Raw genomic sequence first — 17,101 nt, forward strand, 5'->3', positions numbered from 1 at the left:
AGGTCCTTGCAGCCAGCCCTGGGAGCACGTGTGTGGTGCAAGTGTCTGGCTGTCCCACGAAGCTCAGCATTGCACGCTGGGCTTACCAGTTGCAGCCAGTGGAGATGCTTTGTGCCTGTTCCCATGTGAGAATCCTCCTGGAGCTGGTCTGGCCTAAAAAGAGGAACACTGAAAACCCTTGGGAGACAAAATGGGTTTTAACTTTGGTATCTCCAGATGGTTCCTGGACAAAGTAACTGCTGCAGGCCTGCTGGACCCGGTGCCCACTGATACCTAGGGGATGTAGCTGGCAGGAATGTGGGTGCTGAGTCACAAATAGGGTGGAAAAGTGATTATCTGTCTTCTGATCTTCTCTTTCACAAATGAGATTGTGGAATTAAGGGGCTTTTGATGTGGAGTAAAGGTTTTATTTTTCCTGTGTAATGGAGGGGCTTGCCTTCCTGTGGAAAAACAAAAGTCCACATCCTGGGATGGGAAGAATGTGAGCTCCTTTCTGCTTTTTGCCCCTGGTTTGCACTCTGCCCCTCTATAACCCTGCACCATCTGCAGGGACTTCCCAGAGCGGTGCTGTGCTCGGTTCCACGTGCGCAGGCAGGGATAGCAGGAGGGTTCAGGTGCAAGCTCCTGCCTGCCGTTAGGGAGTCTCGCTGGGAGTGGGAGGGATGCTAAGAGCCGGAGGTCCGAGGCCTGGGGTGGGGGCATAGTGGCAGCAAAGAGGTGAAACCCTTTTTGAGCTTTCCTTACATTTTTTTTTCCGCCTCCTGCTATTTGCGGCCTGTAATCGCAATCTGATAGGGATCTCCTGACTCGTGCCTGTGTGCGAGAGACCTGAAGATGCTCCGCTAGTGCAGTGAGGCCGAGCGAGCCACCTCCGAGGGGTGGCAGTGACGGAGGCAGCGAGCCATAAGGCGGTTACTCTGGCAGGTGGCTGGCTCCGCAGGTGTCAGGGCAGGCAGAGCTGGGGACCGAGCTGGCAATCAATAATTCAAGGAGGCGGTCACATGCCCTTGCTGGCTGTTGCAGGATTCCTCTCTCCCCAGAGTCTGGTTACTTCCAGAGATCAAGTTCCAGCCTCTTGGCTAGTGAATTATTAAACTCCAGCAGTGCTCCATTCCCTTTGTACCACGTCTGTGTCTTCCTCCTGTCCTACCTTGCCACTGACGGGCTCTTTCCATCCAGCCGGCTGTGCAGAAGCAGAGTCCTTTGGGCCAGTATAGCACTCTGTGCTCTCCTTTGCTCCTTGCTTCTGCGTGGGAGAGCAAAAAGGCTCTGGAGATGGACCTGTCCTACAGATCCACCATCTCCATCTATAAGGTGAGTACCAACAGCAGAGGCTGCTCCTGTATGCCTAGGGGAGACGTATGGGTGGGAGGAGAAGAGCTGTTTTCTGCCAAAAGCTGCCTTGAAGGGTGGACAGCCGAGGGCTGGATCCGTCCCTGGGCTGAACTGCAGCTGCTCCTATGGGCTCTGGGCTGTGTTTGAGAACAGATGGCTGGCAGGAGGGGAGGGTGGTGTGGGTCTTAAGGCAGATCCGGGAAGGAACTGGGCAACCAGGGTGGTTTGGACGCAGCATGTTTATGAAGGGTGACATGTCTTGGTTGCTGGTAGGAAGCTGGAGCTGTCAGCTGTTTTCCCCTTTGCTGGAAAGAGCGATCCGCTCTCATGAACACTTCCCTATGCACATCGGTGCTGCACCAAGGCGGTGAGGGCTGGGAGAAGGGGGAATTGCTTATTCCAGCCTGTGGTCTTCTCTGCTGTAGGAAAAAAACACCTTTAAGGTGTACAGTAGGTAAGAGCAGAGAGGCTGGTCTGAAGCAGTCCATCCGTTCTCTTAGCAAGCCACCGACTCTGGCAGCACACCAAATCTTGGCAGGGAAATACTCATGTTCATGCCTGGATACTAAGCAGTGGCCCTCACCCCAAAAGGCTCAGGGGTGAGGGAAAAGGCTGCTCAGATCTCCTTGCAGTTACTCCCCTGCCTGCAGCAAGTGGGGGACCTTGGGAGAAAGCCATTTTCAGGTGATCACTTGGCTCTGCAGCAGGCTACCTTGCCCTCTGGCATTGCTCAGAGCGGACGAAGGTCCCAGCCAGCTCCGATGCAGGGAGCTGACTTTGTGCACGGCTGTACATCACCGCAGCCATCCAACGTCATGGCTGGGGGAGTTCTCTGGGTCCGCAGCAGGAGGGTATCAACCTGCTGAGGCCTCTGGAGCGTGGGGAAGACTGGCATTAACGTGCTTCTGCCTGGCCACAGAGCATCCTGGAGCAGTTCAACCCCGCGCTGGAGAACCTGGTGTACCTGGGGAACAACTACCTGCGTGCCTTCCATGGTGAGTGGCGTCCCACATAACCAGGGCTGCAGACCATGCTGCTGCATCCATCCTGGGTGTCTGCTGTATTGTGACCTCAGGCAAGGTTGCTGGTGTCCCCCCCACTCTGACATATCCTGAGCTGCTCTTAAGTACTCATCTGCTTTGGGACCCACTGCTGCTATTAGGCACAGATGGGGGTAGACGGGGTGCCCTTGCTTATAGGTGAGGTACCAGGGAGTGGCTGTCCTGAGCGCTGCTTGCTGGGGCTGGTGACCGTGGGGAGGCAGGCCAGAACCTTACCTCCCCTCTCCTCTCCTCACAGCATTATCCAAAGCAGCTGAAGTGTATTTTAAGGCAATTGAGAAGATTGGGGAGCAAGCGCTGCAGAGTTCCACCTCACACATGCTGGGTAAGGCTTTCTGGCTCACCATCATCTGTCCTGTGATGAGCCACAGTTACATTTTTTTTTGGCCTTCCCCCTCAGCTGGTCCCTTTCCAGGTACTGGAGGAAGGAAGAGACCTTCTCTAGATGGTGTCTCACAGTGCCAGGCCCTGTCCAGGCAGTGAGAGTCAAAATTATTATGTAGCCTTGAATATCCCCCAAGGTCCCAGCACTCTCTCCTGTATCTCTCTGAGATCAAGGACTGAGCCCAGCTCCTGGGCTGGACCTCCAGCGATGGACCTCTCATGGAAAACGGTCTTTGCTGAGGCATCCCACCCTGAGAGCTGAAGTTTTCATCTTGGAGGAACCATTTTACTCCTCCTTGCAGGTGTGAGGGAAAAGCTGGAGAGGATGGACTGACAACAGCTGATAGGGTGTTGTCCTCCCAAGCCTGCAGCCAGCTGAAATGGCAGCTCAGAGCTGAGGGGCTTACACTCAGCAGCATAAATAATTCTGCAGCCTGATGACGGCTGCTGAAAATATGTTCAGGGAACTGCTCTACTGCTAAACATTTTAGTAAAAAGCTTCCAGCAGTTGTGTCCCTTCTGCAGACTCCTACCATCATCTGCACCACCCAGCTCGCTCCTCTGCTCCCTGTCATCAGGCTCTTCCTTTCCCGCTTTCATAATACCAACACCGATGAAGCTGGACTGTGCACAGCATCAGCAGTGGGTGCTGTAGCTGCTTTTCCGTAGGACAACCAGATCCATGCACCGCAGCTGGTGTGCCATTGGGGTTAGAAATGGGGCTTGTAGGGGCTATGGCAGAGCGGAAACCCGGCACCCAGAGCCCACGGCAGAGCTGAGGCTGCCTGCCGGCACCTGGGGCTGTAGCAGCTTTGGGGGCTGGAGCAACCTCGTGTTGTCAGTGCCTGGTGAGCGGTGGTGGAGCTGAGCCCTGAGGAGGAAGGCTACCAGCCCCTCTCAGGGTGCAGAGAGCAGTGTGTGGTGATATCTGTTGGACTTTCACACCCGTATATCATCAGCCTGAGTTGCACGCTGCTGGTCTGCCTCCTTGGACACACAAGGAAACAACTACAGGATTTTTCCACCCTCTCCTGTCTCTTTCCCTGAAGGTGAAATTCTGATGCAGATGTCCGACATGCAGAGACTCCTGAGCTCTGATTTGGAGGTTGTGGTGAGTGGTTTTCCTCAGGGCTGGTGCAGGTGGGGAAAAAAAGGGACTTCCTTAACCACAGCTTGCTAGCGCTTGCCCAATTTGCCCCATCTCCCGCCCTCTCTCGCCTGCCTGGTGGCAGGTGCCTGCCTCCCTGCTATCCCCGCTGCATGTGACAGGGGCCTGTTACAGAGCTGGCATGCCCAGAGCCTGGCTGGTGTTCAGTGTTTGGTGCCACTGGTGGACTGTCACCACCTCTCCACAAGCACGGTGGTAGCTGTGCAGTAGACTGAGCAATGCCTGGCTCTGAAGATGTGGTGAGGCTGCGCTCCCTTTCCCTGGGTGGCAGTGGTGGAACAGGAGTGGAGGGGATGCTAACTCTTCCAGACGCTGCTGATTGTGCCAAAGCTCAAGGGTTAATGGTCAGCTGAGTGCCAACCACCAGGCTGCAGGGCCACTCCATGGTAGCCCTGATGTGCCCATTTCTGGCTTCTGTATGGGGTCTAGGTGGCAAGAGAATCACTAGCTCTGTGGGTTTTATGAGCCACTCCTCACTGCAGTGTGTGTAACACCCTGTATGGCAAAGGGATGAAGGTGATGGCTCCTTCGCCTCTTTCAGGCTCAGACCTTCCGCGTGGACCTGCTGCAGCACATGGAGAAGAACACCAAAATGGATGTGCAGTTCATCAGTGTGAGTGATGAACTCCCTTCTCCTCTTCAACCCTCCTTGTTTCCCTCTCCCCTCCAGGCAAGGGCTTTTGCTTGAGCACTTGAGGTGTTCCCTTGACTTTCCTCAGCAGAAGTTAGGGGGGCTTATCTTCTTCTCCAGTCATGGACTGCTAGTTTGTCTGATGATGGAGAAGGCTGATGCGAAAGAGAGCAGGTGACTGTTCTCTGTGCAGTGGGACTTGCTAAATACTTCAATGGGGCTGAGAGACTCAGCATCCCAAAAGCAGAGTTCCCAGCTTCCCCAAACCACAGCCTCTGCATGTGTGGGGGTCCTGTGCTGTTGTGGCCCAGCTGGCCATGCTGGTGGGTAGTGTCACGGAGGGAGACAGAAGCCTGGGGGCTTGCTCCCAGTGCTGGGGGAGCTGGGTGCCAGTTCTTGCTCCTAAGATCTTGAGGTTCATCAGCACTCTGGGGCCCTTCAAAATGAAAAGAAAGGTAAAGAAAGACTTTTTATAAGAGGTCCAGGTGAAGTCTGATTTCAGGGGGGCTCAGATGTTCAACCACCCATCAGAGCAGGACCCTTGCTGCATCACAGTGTGGCCGGGTCTCTGGTTCCTCACTGAGCCTGGTTTCTCCCTGGCAGGAGAGCCAGAAGCAGTACGAGCTGGAGTACCAGCGCAGAGCCACCAACCTGGATAAGTGCATGGCAGAGCTGTGGAGAATGGAGAGGGCCCGTGATAAAAATGTCCGGGAGATGAAGGTGAGGACTGATTGCAGGAATGGGAGTTGGAAAAAGAACAGAATGATTTCTCTGGAAAATCAGCCAGGGCTGATTTCTCAGCAACCTTGTCCTTCCTTAAAAGCCCAGGGGTTGACCCCAACGTTCAAAAGGCAACAGGCTTATCTGGAAAGCAGGAAACTCCTTTCCTACAGGGTATTGCTGCCCTGTGGTGCTCACTCCTGCCAAGTCCTTTCCTCATTTGACAAGCCTCATCATGCAAGGACTTAATCTCTGGCACTCTGGCCTAGCTCCTCTGTGCTGCTCCAGCACTTGAGTGGGGACTGGGAAACTGGTAGACAGGAGGACCTGTTTTAACCCTTCCCTTGCCGTGTGTGAGCCCACTTTGCTGGGTTTATACTGATCCCTTCCTCCTTCTTTCCCCTGTGGCCCAGGAGAATGTGATGCGACTGCGCTCGGAGATGCAGGCATTTGTCTCTGAGAGCCAGAGGGAGGCTGAGCTGGAGGAGAAACGCCGCTACCGCTTCCTGGCTGAAAAGCACCAGATGCTCTACAACACTCTCCTTCAGTTTTACAGCAGGGTACAGCCCTGGTGTGCCGGGGAGCGGAGCTGGGGGAGCAGGTGGCATGGCTGGAGGGGGGCATGCAGGCAGGAGGGAGCCAGGGTTTGAGCTGCCCCTTGGGTGAAGGCAGCACGAAACTCTTTCATTGCTTGCTGTGGGGTGCAGGCTGACTGTACTGGGCTGGGAGAGCATGGCCAGGGGTGAGGATGGTGCTGACATGGGGTTAGCTGGGTGTGTGAGGGGTGGGAGAGGGAAGGGCAATGTAGGTGTTTATGGCAGGGTCGTCGGAGCCACAGGGTCTCTGCTGGAGGATGCCATCCTAGAAATTCACTCCTGCGGGGCTCTGTTTAGCCATTCCCACAAACATTGTGGGAGGACCTGGTCCCTAACCTAATGCATGTTGCAACCTCGGCTCTCTCTGTAGCTGTTCTGCCCTGACCGTCACCCCCTCTTCCTCTCTCTCTCCCCAGGCCCGGGGCATGATCCAGACCAAGGTGCCACAGTGGAAGGAGCAGCTGGAGGCCAGTCGCAACCCCTCAAACAGCCACTCTCAGGGTCTTCTCACGGCTTCCCGTGGCCAGGGGTATCCATCGGGACGGCTCACCCCCACCCACCTTGACACGGTGAGGAGCCCACGGGCAGCCTCTGCCTCGGCAGTGGCGAGGCTGCAGATGCCCCTTTCAGGCTGCAGGGCAAGGCCAGTCCTTGGCCGACCATGGAACTTGCTGTGTCCTTTCCTGGCCAAGATGAAAGGAAGCATGTGTATGGGCTGCAATGGGGGAATGTGCTGAGTTTGGCTTTCTGAGAGGGACTGGGTATCTCTCAGAGCGTCTCCCCCTCGATGCAGCCCCTGTGGATTCAGTCTCCTTTCCTTCCAACAGCTCCAGAGACCCCTTGGAGACTTTGGCTCTCCCATGACTGGGAGTAGATCCAGCATCTTCTCTCCGGAGCCTCCAGAAATGAGACAGTCTCCTCAACCAGATCCCCCCAGGCGACCACTGCGGAGGACACCATCAGCCAGTATGACCCATGTCTGGGAGAAACACTGAGGAGTGACACAGTGGTTGGGGTCTCTCTGGGAACAGGGTTGGGTTTGGGGAGGGACCGCTACTCTGTCAGACCACTGGTCCTCAGCCATATCCCTGGGCATGGTGAGAGGACAGTGCATAGGGGACCTGGGGAGGCCAAAGCTCAGCGAAGCAGGGGCTGAGCACAACCTCCAGAGCAGGGTCCATCCAGGACAAGACCAGGTTTCCTGGCTGGTTGTGTGAGGGGGGAACCCACAGGTGTGCAGTTTTCAAGGCTCCTTGAACCACAAGGACTGGTTCTTACTAGAGTTTCCATTTCAGTAATGCACCTTCCCTTGTGCTACCAGATGAAATAATACCCTGCCCTACAAACCCCAACCTCATGTCTCACCTGCTTTTCTTTCCTGAAAAATTTGAGCTTAATTGTTAAAAAAAAAAAAAAAGGCAACGGGAGAGGAAAACCACCCAAATTTTCAGCTGCTGTAGCAGGGTTGGGAAGAGGGACATTTAGCAGGCAGTGCTTGTGCCCAAGATGTCTGGCCAAAGAGGACATAGTGCAAAGCAAGTGGTTTCAGCTTGAGGTCATTTTTCTCCTGCAAGATGAATGTTTTACACTTTCCCATGCTATGCCTTGCTCCCTGCCTGCAGAGAAAAGCCATCTGCTGCTCTAGGATAATTACTTGACTGGGGAAGCTCTGGTCCCTTCGAGGCAGCGTGGGTGTTGCAGGAAGATGCTGGACCCCAGCCAGACCCCTCTGATGCTTCCCTGCAGGTTTGCTCCCTACGGGCCGTACGTCCCGTTCAGGTTCTTTCGGTGAGGCCAGCAGCGGCAGTGAAGGCAGGAGGAGGAGTGGCACAGTGAGAGTGCAGGCTATCGTGCCCCACACAACGGGCGCCAACCGGACCCTGCTACGGTTTGACCCCGGGGATGTCATCACGGTGCTGATGCCGGACGCACAGAACGGCTGGCTGTATGGCAAGCTGGAGGGCTCGTCCACGTATGTGACTTTGGTGCTGTAAACAGGCCTGATGCAGGCTTGTCGGGTCTGGAGCTGGGAGGCTTAAGCCCAAAATTATCTTCGCCCTCGTCTCCTGGTGTGGCCTGGGCACTGTGTCTCACCCACCGTCTGGGTGGGACATTGCGGTGTCCTTAGCCATGGGCTGCGCCTAGCACGGGGGCTCTCCAAGCAGAGGAGATGTGGTGGGGCAGGGCGAGCGTGGATGAACTTGCCTGAGAAAGCTCCAGGGGGCTTTGGGTAGAAGAGCCAGGGATGCAGTGACCCCCTCCCGGCTTGCATGACTGAGTGACTCCTGTCACGGGACCCAGCTCGGGGCCATGAACTGCTGGAGTTACCTGAGAGGTCTGGCATTTCTCAGCTCACACTGCAACTGCTGCCGCAGCCTCCAGCGCAGGCAGGGCATGGAAACTGCTGCACCCCAGCACTTACTGAATTACTCCCCATGGCATTGCTGGCCAACAACTGTGTGCAAAGCCTGCCCTGTTCCACACGGCATCCCTGCACCATGCTCTGCAGGGAAGCTCACAGTCAGATGTGAGATGAGCAAGAGCAGTGCCTTTTTTTGGGGGGGGTGTTTCCAGGTAGAGCTGCTTTGCCCTCAGGAGAAGGGATTTCCACAGCTGCTTTGTGTGCTGGCCTTGGATTCCTTGTGATTGCACTCAGAGCATCTCTTCCTGAATTGCACCAGCATTGCTTCCGGGAGCAGGGATTTTGCACGGCTGCTGAGATAAGCAAGTTCTGCTCCAAGCTCAAGGACTGTCTCACAATAACCCTGTGCCCCACCAAAGGGTGAAAGATGTGCAGAAACCCTGTCACACGTGGTAGTGGCAGCAGCTGCTTGGTTGATGTGTGGGATGGGCGTAGATCAGGGGTGCTGGGCAGCTGGATCTGAAGAACCACAAACCATGGTTACCTGGAGCTCATTCACGTCTGTTTCTGTGCCCTAGATGTGGCTGGTTCCCTGAAGCTTATGTCAAGCCTCTGGAGGATGCAAGGGAGATGGAGGAGCCAGCCACCAGGTAACAGGAGAGCATTTGGCCAGGCAGGAGCTGGAGTGGCTCCTTGTAGGTCACTATTGCCAGTGGGCTACCTGTTTGGGGTGTGCCCCATGGAGAGCTGCAGTGCTCCCATGCTGGAGCATCTGCTGAGAGCCTTGCTGTGCCCTGAGATCTCACGGTCTTACCCTAGATGGCTCCCCTAACACATGCAATATCTTCTCCAAGAAGTGTGTGATTGGGGCAGCCCAAGCCATGCCTATTTTCTCCAGAGACGTCCCATAGACACATATTGTGGCTAGCACCTGTGCTGCTCCCTGTTCCTTGCTCTTTGACTCTCACCCCACTGTCTTCTCCTCTTGCTCAGGTCCTTCCCATTGCGAAGCAGTCACAGTATGGATGACATCCTGGACCGTCCCAGCACACCTTCCTCTAGCAATTACTGGCCTGCTGCTGCTCAGCCCAGTTTGCCGAACCCACCTCCCCCGTCAGTGGGTGCCAGCAGTCACCAGAGTGGAGTGGCCACCCCGGTCAGTTCTGGCTCCAAGGTGAGTGCAGGAGGAGTGACCGACGTGTGTGTGGAGTGGACCACATCTTTCTAGCAGTGCTGACTTTCATCCTCCAAGACACACCTTTTCTGCATTGGCCTGTTGAGAAAGAAAAACGCCTTCCAGATGTTGGTGTGTGACCTTCTCCCTTCCTGAGCTAAGGGGTCTTGTTAGCACAGGCCTTTCTCACCCAGCCTGTTCCCACATCACCATGTCCTGGTGGCCTCTGCCAGTCATCCTTGTGTGTGCAGATCCTCAGTGCCTGGCTTTCTTCCTTTGAGGGACTGCTTTTCCAGCACTGCTCTCGTCATTTCTCTCTCTTTTTGCTCACCAGGGGCCCTTCAGTTCAGTCCTTTTCTCCATGACCTCCCAGCCTGATTTCTGGTGGCTCCAGGGCAGCACCTCTTTCTGCTAATAGTAGGACCATGGAGTGATCAGGCTGGGCTGGGGGTGGGTGACCAGCTAACAGAGATGCCATCCTTCTTCTCCCTTCAGAGAATGGAGAGGAGTTTCGTGGGGCTCCTCTTGTAAATTCAAGCAAAGGTTGGGTTAAAGTCCCAGCTGGATAGGGGAAAGGCTTGGGGCAAAGGCTGAGACCACAGCCATTTTGGAGAGCCTTAGAACAAGTTGTGTCCATCTCATGGCTTTTGGCCCCACTTAGCACTGCTTCCAGCTGTGGGGAATTGACTGGTGAGGACAGTCAAAGTTAAAGATGAGGACCTGGGGGAGGGAAGGACAGTGCTGCCTGTGGAGCATTTACTTGCTCAGTCTTATAGGAGGCTGGGAAACCTCATCTCTGGTTGCTGGTTCCAGGTCAGTGTGATGTTGCGAGCAACCAGATGGCTCAAAGGACTGAAAAAAGTAACATTTAATTACTCTTTTTTTTTCCCTTCATGCCCTTCCCTGTGGTTTCAGTGAGCCTCAGGCTGCACAACACAGAGGGGAAGAGGCTCTGCAGGCTACCTTCTCCTCTGGGTCACTGGTTTCCATCCAGTCCCGGGTTTAAGGTGTAGGGATAGACCTGGGATTGAGCAATGAAGCGTGTGCAACATTTAGAGTACCATGGCAGAGAAATTGAGCCTCATTAGAAGTTTGGAAAGACTCAGCCTTGCTATAAACTTCTGCCCAAGACATCCTCCAGTTGAGCCAGCAGCATATGGGCATGTGTTTGACTTCCCAGCTGGAACAGATAGCCAGACATGGCTTTCCTGTCTGCCACCAGCTACAGAAACCGGTGTACTTTAGCAGGCCAGTTGTCGCTGATCCTTCGTTATCTCTTGGCCAAGAATAAGGGCTGCAGGGCGGTTGGTTCACATTTAAGCAGTATGTGGTGTAGGGTAGGGTGCAGCACTACAGCTCTTGAGTTCCCCATGGATGCAGGAGGCATGTGAAGGCACTGATGATAAACTCTTTGCCAGGGTGTGCGGGCAACGTGAGGGGGGCATCTCTGGCTGTGCTGGCAGGGTGAAATGTAGCTCAGATTGTCACTGTTTGCTGTGCTCTTCAGACATGACACTTTGGGGATCTGAGGCCTCTCTGTTCTTCCCCAAGACAAAGGGAGGTGTCCTAGGGGAATAGGGAACCTGTGGTGTAGGGACAACCCCCACCACAGAAATCAGGGTGTTATCTGTAGCGGTGAATAATGCAAAGTTTGAATGAATAAGGAGTCAGAGTCCCGTTAATAGGACTTGGACTCCTAATTCACTTAAGTGTTTTATAAAAATCTTCCTCGGTGTGTGCCGTGTCTCCCGCCTCACTTTTGTCTCACCATTCTCCTCCCTACCTTGCATCGCTCACTGCTGCCTTTCTTTTCACTGCAGAAATCAGGAGTATTTGACCAGCCCCCTGAACTCTTCCCACGGTGAGTGGGGTGTGGAGCTGTGCTCTGGAATCATCAGATGGGGGGATGTTATTACAATACTAGTATTATTTATTCTTTTGGTTTATCAAACGTGGGAGGAACAGGGAAGCGTCTGGAGGAAAGCAATATACAACCCACCTTCCAGGACAGGAAGTGGGCCATTCTGGCTAACTGGGAAAGCTCTCTCCTACCTCTGGTAATATGAGGTAGGACCCGAGCACCCTGAGCAGATGGCCAGACCTGCATGCTCCTTCTATTCCATCCTGGAAGAGCCACAATTGCAGTTCACAGCCTGAGCGTGGAGCTACATGATTTGTGCAGCTCTTGCCTGCTTGGAAAGGGCTAAGGTGTAAGGGATATGGCTTTTAGCTTTGATGAGTCAGGTCTGTGGAGATGAGACTTGCCATAAATCCCTGCTTTCCTTCCTCCTGCAGCCAGGTTGGTATCTCCATGTTTCTGCCATAGTGCTGTGGCCTCTTTCTGCTCCCTGACTCCTTGTGTTGAGGGTCAAGGGCCACAAGTGTAGAGTGCTACTGCAAGGGACAACCTTACGCTAGTGTCCCTTTGTCACCAGATGGAAGAGGGAGGGCAAGAAGCCCTGAGGAGAACCCAAGGGAACCTGCAGCAAGGTGTGTTGAGGGGAGAGAAAACATACTCAGCAGAAACCTTTACCACACTTAGCCACCTCCATGCTGAGGAGATGTCTGGCAGGACTAAATAGCCTTTCCTTGGTCAGCACGTCCCTTGCATGGTCTTTGCAGATTTCCTGATGGTTGCCTGTTTCCTTTCCCCTTCCAGAGGTACCAACCCCTTTGCCACAGTCAAGCTGCGTCCCACAGTCACCAACGACCGCTCGGCACCCATCATCCGATGAAGCAGGGCTGCGGATGGCAGAGAATTTCAGCAGGGAAAGGGGAGGCGTACAAGTGACGGGCTGTGACCCCCAGCTGGGCAGCAACCTAGTGCTACCACTTACTTTTCCCCTCCCTTCCCTCCAGGTCATGGGGACTCGTCTCACCTGGCTATCTGGCACGCTTTAGCCAGCAGCAGATCCCTGCTGCTTTTTCTGGATTGCCTCCTGCCCCTCCTCCCCTGTGTGATGTTACTGTACTTGAGTGGGAGAAGTCTGGTGTTACTGATGCTGGTGGCCTAGGAGAGGGGATGCTGCTGGTCTGGGAGGCAAAGGGATGGATAGGTAAGATCACCTGCAGTGTGGGGCAGTGCTAGGACGACGAGGAAGGCAAAGCTTTCCTAGCCTTACTGTGGGCAGAGGACACTCGCTGAACAGTCCCTTTGCTACCAGAAGAATGAACCTCAAAGGGAGAAGGCCACAAGAAAGCTTCCAGCAATGTGGTCTGGCTGACAGGGTCTGCAGCATGTAGCTCTCTGCTCTCAGCCCCTTTGGCAACCATGTCCATTTGTAGCAGCATCTGCCCCTTCTCATCCCGGGCACAGCCCCCTCCCTTGCTGGGCAAGGCTGGGGCAGGTGACAGTGCCCAGTGCTGCTGCCCTGCTCCTTCGCCTGTTGTCCTGTGGAAAAAAAATTGTTTGGGTTTTGGGGTTTTTTTTTAAATAAAATGGAGAATGCCGCTTCTGTAGCCATCCCAGTGGCTGGGACATCGCCTTGGTCAGATGATGCAGGGGGAGAAGGATGTGGGGTCCCTGCCAGCACTGGGGCCATGATGGCTGCCCATGGTCGGGGTGTTGAATGCTGCAGTGCCACGGCTCCGGCTAGGGCAGCTGCCAGCCCATGGGGCCAGGGAGGACATGGAGGGCACCAGGAGGGCTGCATGACCCACGGCCAGCCACCCCCCAGGCCTGCCCCAGCTGTCCTGCCACTGGAGGGCAGCAAGCCCCCACTTCCCAGCCACCATGCACTGGCAGCACTGGCCAGGGAGGACATGGCCTGGTGGCCATCTTCTCCTGGCCCAGGTTGTGAGCCCCAGGGGTGCCCCGGGGCTGCTTGGGGGGTGGGGGGGGGAGGTGGGAAATGCTCCCCTGGGGGCCTGTGGGTGCCCCACCAGCCTGGCCCCGCCATCAGAGGCCGAAGGGAGAGGTGACGATGGAGGGAGTGTGAGCAACAGCCGGGGCTTTAGCCGATTAGCCTTATTAATAGAAATTAAACCCCGGCTGTGAGTGCTGCAAAGCCCCCACAGGCCCCCCCGCCCTGCCACCAGGAAGGCACAGCAGTGGGGGCTGAGGGGCTTTGGGGATTTACAGCCTGGGCCTTTCCTTCCCCACTCCCCAAAATCCCACCTGAGGTGAGCCCCGGCCCCCTCCCTGGAAGTAAAACGGGTTCCCCCATGTGTGGCTGGAGAATGGCTTGTCCCTGGTGCCTGCCAGACCCCCTTCTGGGTGGCACCACTCGGGGTTTGTTTTGGGGGGTGGGATAGTGAGCTGCCAGGGGTGGGCTGGATCTGGCCCTTTGAGCTACAGATGGCAGCAATTCCTTGGCTGGTCCACCTTGTCTTCCCTCTCTGCTTGGACACGTGTCCTGCAAAGCCATGCCAGCGCTTCTCCATCCTTCTGGCCAGTGGCTAAGGAAGCAGCGGTGGGGCATCAAAAGCAGGCCCTTCCTCCATAGTGCCCCTTACTGAAGCATGAGCCCTTGCCCTCATGCTCCACTGTCCCCCCTCCCCAACACCCTCCGTCCTGGCTGGGTCCGTCACCAGCACCCCCCACCCTCACCCCACTTCCTCCTGCCTCGGCCCCTCCGAATCTGTCCCCTGCCAGCCTGCCCTGCTCTGCTGGGGGAAAGGCGAGGAGCCCCTGCGCAGCGGGATTACTGGGGGATTCGGGCCGTGGCAGGCAGCCACCTCCTCCCCATTGGCTGGAAAAGCCTCTTAAAAGTGGAGAAGTGCTTTCTGCCCGCTCAGCACCTGCCGGTCTCTGCTGACCTGAAGCCATAAGCAGCTGCTGACCCACATCCACGCTGGGAGCACCGTGGGGCACTACCTGCACCCCTAGGAGGCAAGGGGGTCCCCCGTGTGGGGCATCCCCCCGGACTGGTCACGGGTGGCTTTGCTGGGCAGCATTGGAGCTGGAGGAAACCAGGCTGAGAGGGGAATTAGCTCTCTAGAGAGGACATAGTTGCCCCAAAGGAAGGAGCGAGACACAAGAGACCGCTCAACAGACGCTGGATTCCTGCAGGCATCACCCGGCTGACAGCATATCCGCCATGGAGCAAAGAGCCAGAGGGACCATCTAACCAGGTTATTAGACCATCTAATCCAGAGCTGGGAAGTGCCAGCCAGAGGGAGAAGGGAGCGCTGCGGACAGGTCTGCTCAGCCCTTTGGAGGCTCAGTCCGTGCTCAAGAGGTTGTCACTTCGTTGCACAGGTCAGTGGCGCGGAGGAGGATCCTGGTGCTTGCATCCTGGCACCAGCTGCCAACAGGACAGCTCGTCCCGGGCCTGCACTTATTTAATTCTCTAATGAATGCTTTCCCAGGGTGTTGTCTGTGGTCTGGGGAGGCTGGTGGCATGAATCGTGGCCCTTGCCATTAATAAACAGACACCCCCCACACACATCCCATCCATGCTCTGTGGAGGCACTAGGAGCCATCCTAGCATTTTTGTGGACCTTCCTGGATGCATCTCGCCTGGCACAGCAGGGCTTTGCTGGGCGTCATCCAGCACCGGCTGCTCTGTGTGTGTCCAGGGACTGACAGCCATGGCTGATCCTGCTGTGGCCTTCGCCCTCCCAGCCTGGGCTTGTGACTTCTGGTGTCAGCGCAAGTCTTCTCCTGGCACCCACCTGCAGCTGCCACTGCGGCAGTGCCTGCTCCTGACTCACCTCTGTGTGATGCACGGGGAAGGACAGGTGCCCGTGCTGATGAGCTTTTAGGTGCATGTGAACTTACACGTGGTATTTTTACCTGTGAATAAAGCTTCTTAACTGAGGAGAAAATAATAGCAAGCTGTAGAGTGTGCAAAGGCAGGCGCAGGGTACACGGTGTGTCCACTGTGTGCAGCCATGAGCGGGAAAGCCAGCGTACGTGCTGTGGTGTTGGGAACAAGGCAGCTCTGAACTGCCTGGCTCAGAGCTGGGATAAATCTCCAGCAGAGCTGTGCTATAGCATATCAGCCCTGGAGGCATCTCCACAGGTGAGGTCCTCTGATGCACTTCATCTTTTTCAGCCAACGTCTAGCTGCAGGCAGGAAAAAGTCCCTTCAAGCCTTGCTGTACAGTTGTGTAGCACTGAGCAAGTGGCTCCTGCAGAGGTACCCATCCAGCCCCAGACTCCAACAGTACTGATGGATATTTGTCTAATGTGCTGTTCAAAATCAGACACGGTTGATTCATCATTGATTGGCGATGCTACAGAAATCTCTGACAAGCATGCCACAGACGGACAAATGTTTTCTTGCTAGGAAGTTGGAGGGAAAAAAAAGGATGAATTGCAATGGTTTGATTGATTCTTTTGATTTGTGCTGCAAGATAAGAACAAAAAGAAATGAGGCTGGGAGAGAGGCTTGGATAAAAAGCTCTTATTTGAGGTAGCTATGTGCAGCACATGATGCAGTGGTGGAGCACCAGCACAGATCGAGAAATTGTTGTGTTTTTGCAGCAGGTCACCTTTTGTACAGCCGTACCTAGCTTGTCAGTCAGGTGAAGCTGGGAGAGGAGCAGCAGGCAAGTCATGGCAGGAGCTGAGCCAGCCCGGTCAGTCTGGCCGTCCAGGTGCCAGTGATCCAGATAACACCAGAAACGGTGTGAGGGAGGGGAGGTATGGGTGTCTGGAGAGTATATAATGAATCTTTCTTCCTCGCAATGATTCTTTGCCTTGACAATGTCTTTATAGCACCCTGTTCTCAGTTCATGCCTCTGCCCCTTGCCACAGTCCCTGAGACCTGGGCTGGGGGGGAGAGACTGGAGTAGCCTACGCCAGCACCCGTGGTTCAGTCCAGGAGCTGTTAGGATATGGCCATCCAGAAGACGAGCTGCCCCAATTCATGCTCAGAGCCAGGTCTTGCTCCCTTTTTTCATGGCTGACAGGGTCCTGAAAGTTTGGGCATCTCTGCTGCAGGGACCCGTGGCAGTGGCAGACACCTGGGTGCTGCCATGAACAAACCCTCAAGTGTTTTTAGGAGCAAGGGTCCCCTGGGGAGGAGAAGGAGGGAGTCCGCTGCAGGTGGCTGGTGGCTCTGATCCCACCCTTCCCACCACAGTTCAGCCTTGGCTCAGGCACCTGACTGAAACCAACCGGGCCAAGACATTTTGTGCCTCCTCATGTTGCTGCACTGTCGGTGCAGGTGCCACGTCCCTTGCGGAGGGGTCCAGAACTGGCCTAGTTGTCTTGTCTTAAAGTTCGTCCTCCAACATCCCCTAAATTACAGTTTCAGAGCCCCTTCAGAGCAATTCCCAGCCCTGTTTCCAGCCTTGGCTCTGCATCCGGAACCTCCCGCAGCCTGAGAAAAATCAGTCGCTCTCCTTTTCTGTAAGATTCAGGGGTGTCATGGGATAGGACCACCTTTTGCCAAGCAAGGGCCCTTTACCTGGGCTCTGCCCCAACTTGTGCCATTCATGCTTTTGCCTGAAGGATTTGCACTTGTTTAACCTGCAGAGCAACAGCAGTGCTATGGGACTCAGGTCAAGTTGTCCCCATTGCTTGGAAGGCATGGAGGAGAGAGAGACTTTCTTGAGAAACAGCCAGCTCCAAAGCTCCCAGGTGCTCTCCTTGTGTGTCCTGTCCATAGGAGTGTCCTTGTCCCCTCAGCAGTCTCCAGTCAGCATGTAACTGCTGGCATTTCCCATGACTGCCAGTGCCAAGGGATGGGGCCATTGCCGCCGTCTCGTAGTCCTTCACC

General features: G+C 55.3%; 2 protein-coding genes across 2 annotated transcripts in view; one reads left to right on the plus strand and one right to left on the minus strand.

The window, feature by feature from the left end:
• Positions 1–17,101, minus strand: part of EIF3L (eukaryotic translation initiation factor 3 subunit L) — a 167,478-nt gene that overhangs the window by 47,939 nt on the left and 102,438 nt on the right. The gene's annotated exons all lie outside the window — the stretch shown is intronic.
• Positions 1,111–12,895, plus strand: BAIAP2L2 (BAR/IMD domain containing adaptor protein 2 like 2). Its single transcript, XM_010301186.2, has 14 exons — positions 1,111–1,314; positions 2,255–2,330; positions 2,635–2,721; positions 3,830–3,891; positions 4,490–4,561; positions 5,183–5,299; positions 5,713–5,859; positions 6,312–6,464; positions 6,723–6,861; positions 7,642–7,867; positions 8,836–8,907; positions 9,251–9,431; positions 11,252–11,292; positions 12,091–12,895. Exons 1-14 carry the CDS (start codon positions 1,276–1,278, stop codon positions 12,164–12,166), a joined length of 1,488 nt encoding a protein of 495 aa, XP_010299488.2. The 5' UTR covers positions 1,111–1,275; the 3' UTR covers positions 12,167–12,895.

This window comes from Balearica regulorum, chromosome 1, assembly GCF_011004875.1.
Source record: "Balearica regulorum gibbericeps isolate bBalReg1 chromosome 1, bBalReg1.pri, whole genome shotgun sequence".
Classification (NCBI taxonomy): domain Eukaryota; kingdom Metazoa; phylum Chordata; class Aves; order Gruiformes; family Gruidae; genus Balearica; species Balearica regulorum.

What these genes read in the sequence shown, in the direction of transcription:
- BAIAP2L2 (XM_010301186.2), top strand. Translation starts at nt 1,276, where the DNA reads ATGGACCTGTCCTACAGATCCACCATCTCCATCTATAAG. An exon ending in CTACCTGCGTGCCTTCCATG is followed by an intron (nt 2,331 to 2,634) that starts GTGAGTGGCGTC and finishes CTCTCCTCACAG; the next exon opens with CATTATCCAAAGCAGCTGAA. An exon ending in CCCCCACCCACCTTGACACG is followed by an intron (nt 6,465 to 6,722) that starts GTGAGGAGCCCA and finishes TCCTTCCAACAG; the next exon opens with CTCCAGAGACCCCTTGGAGA.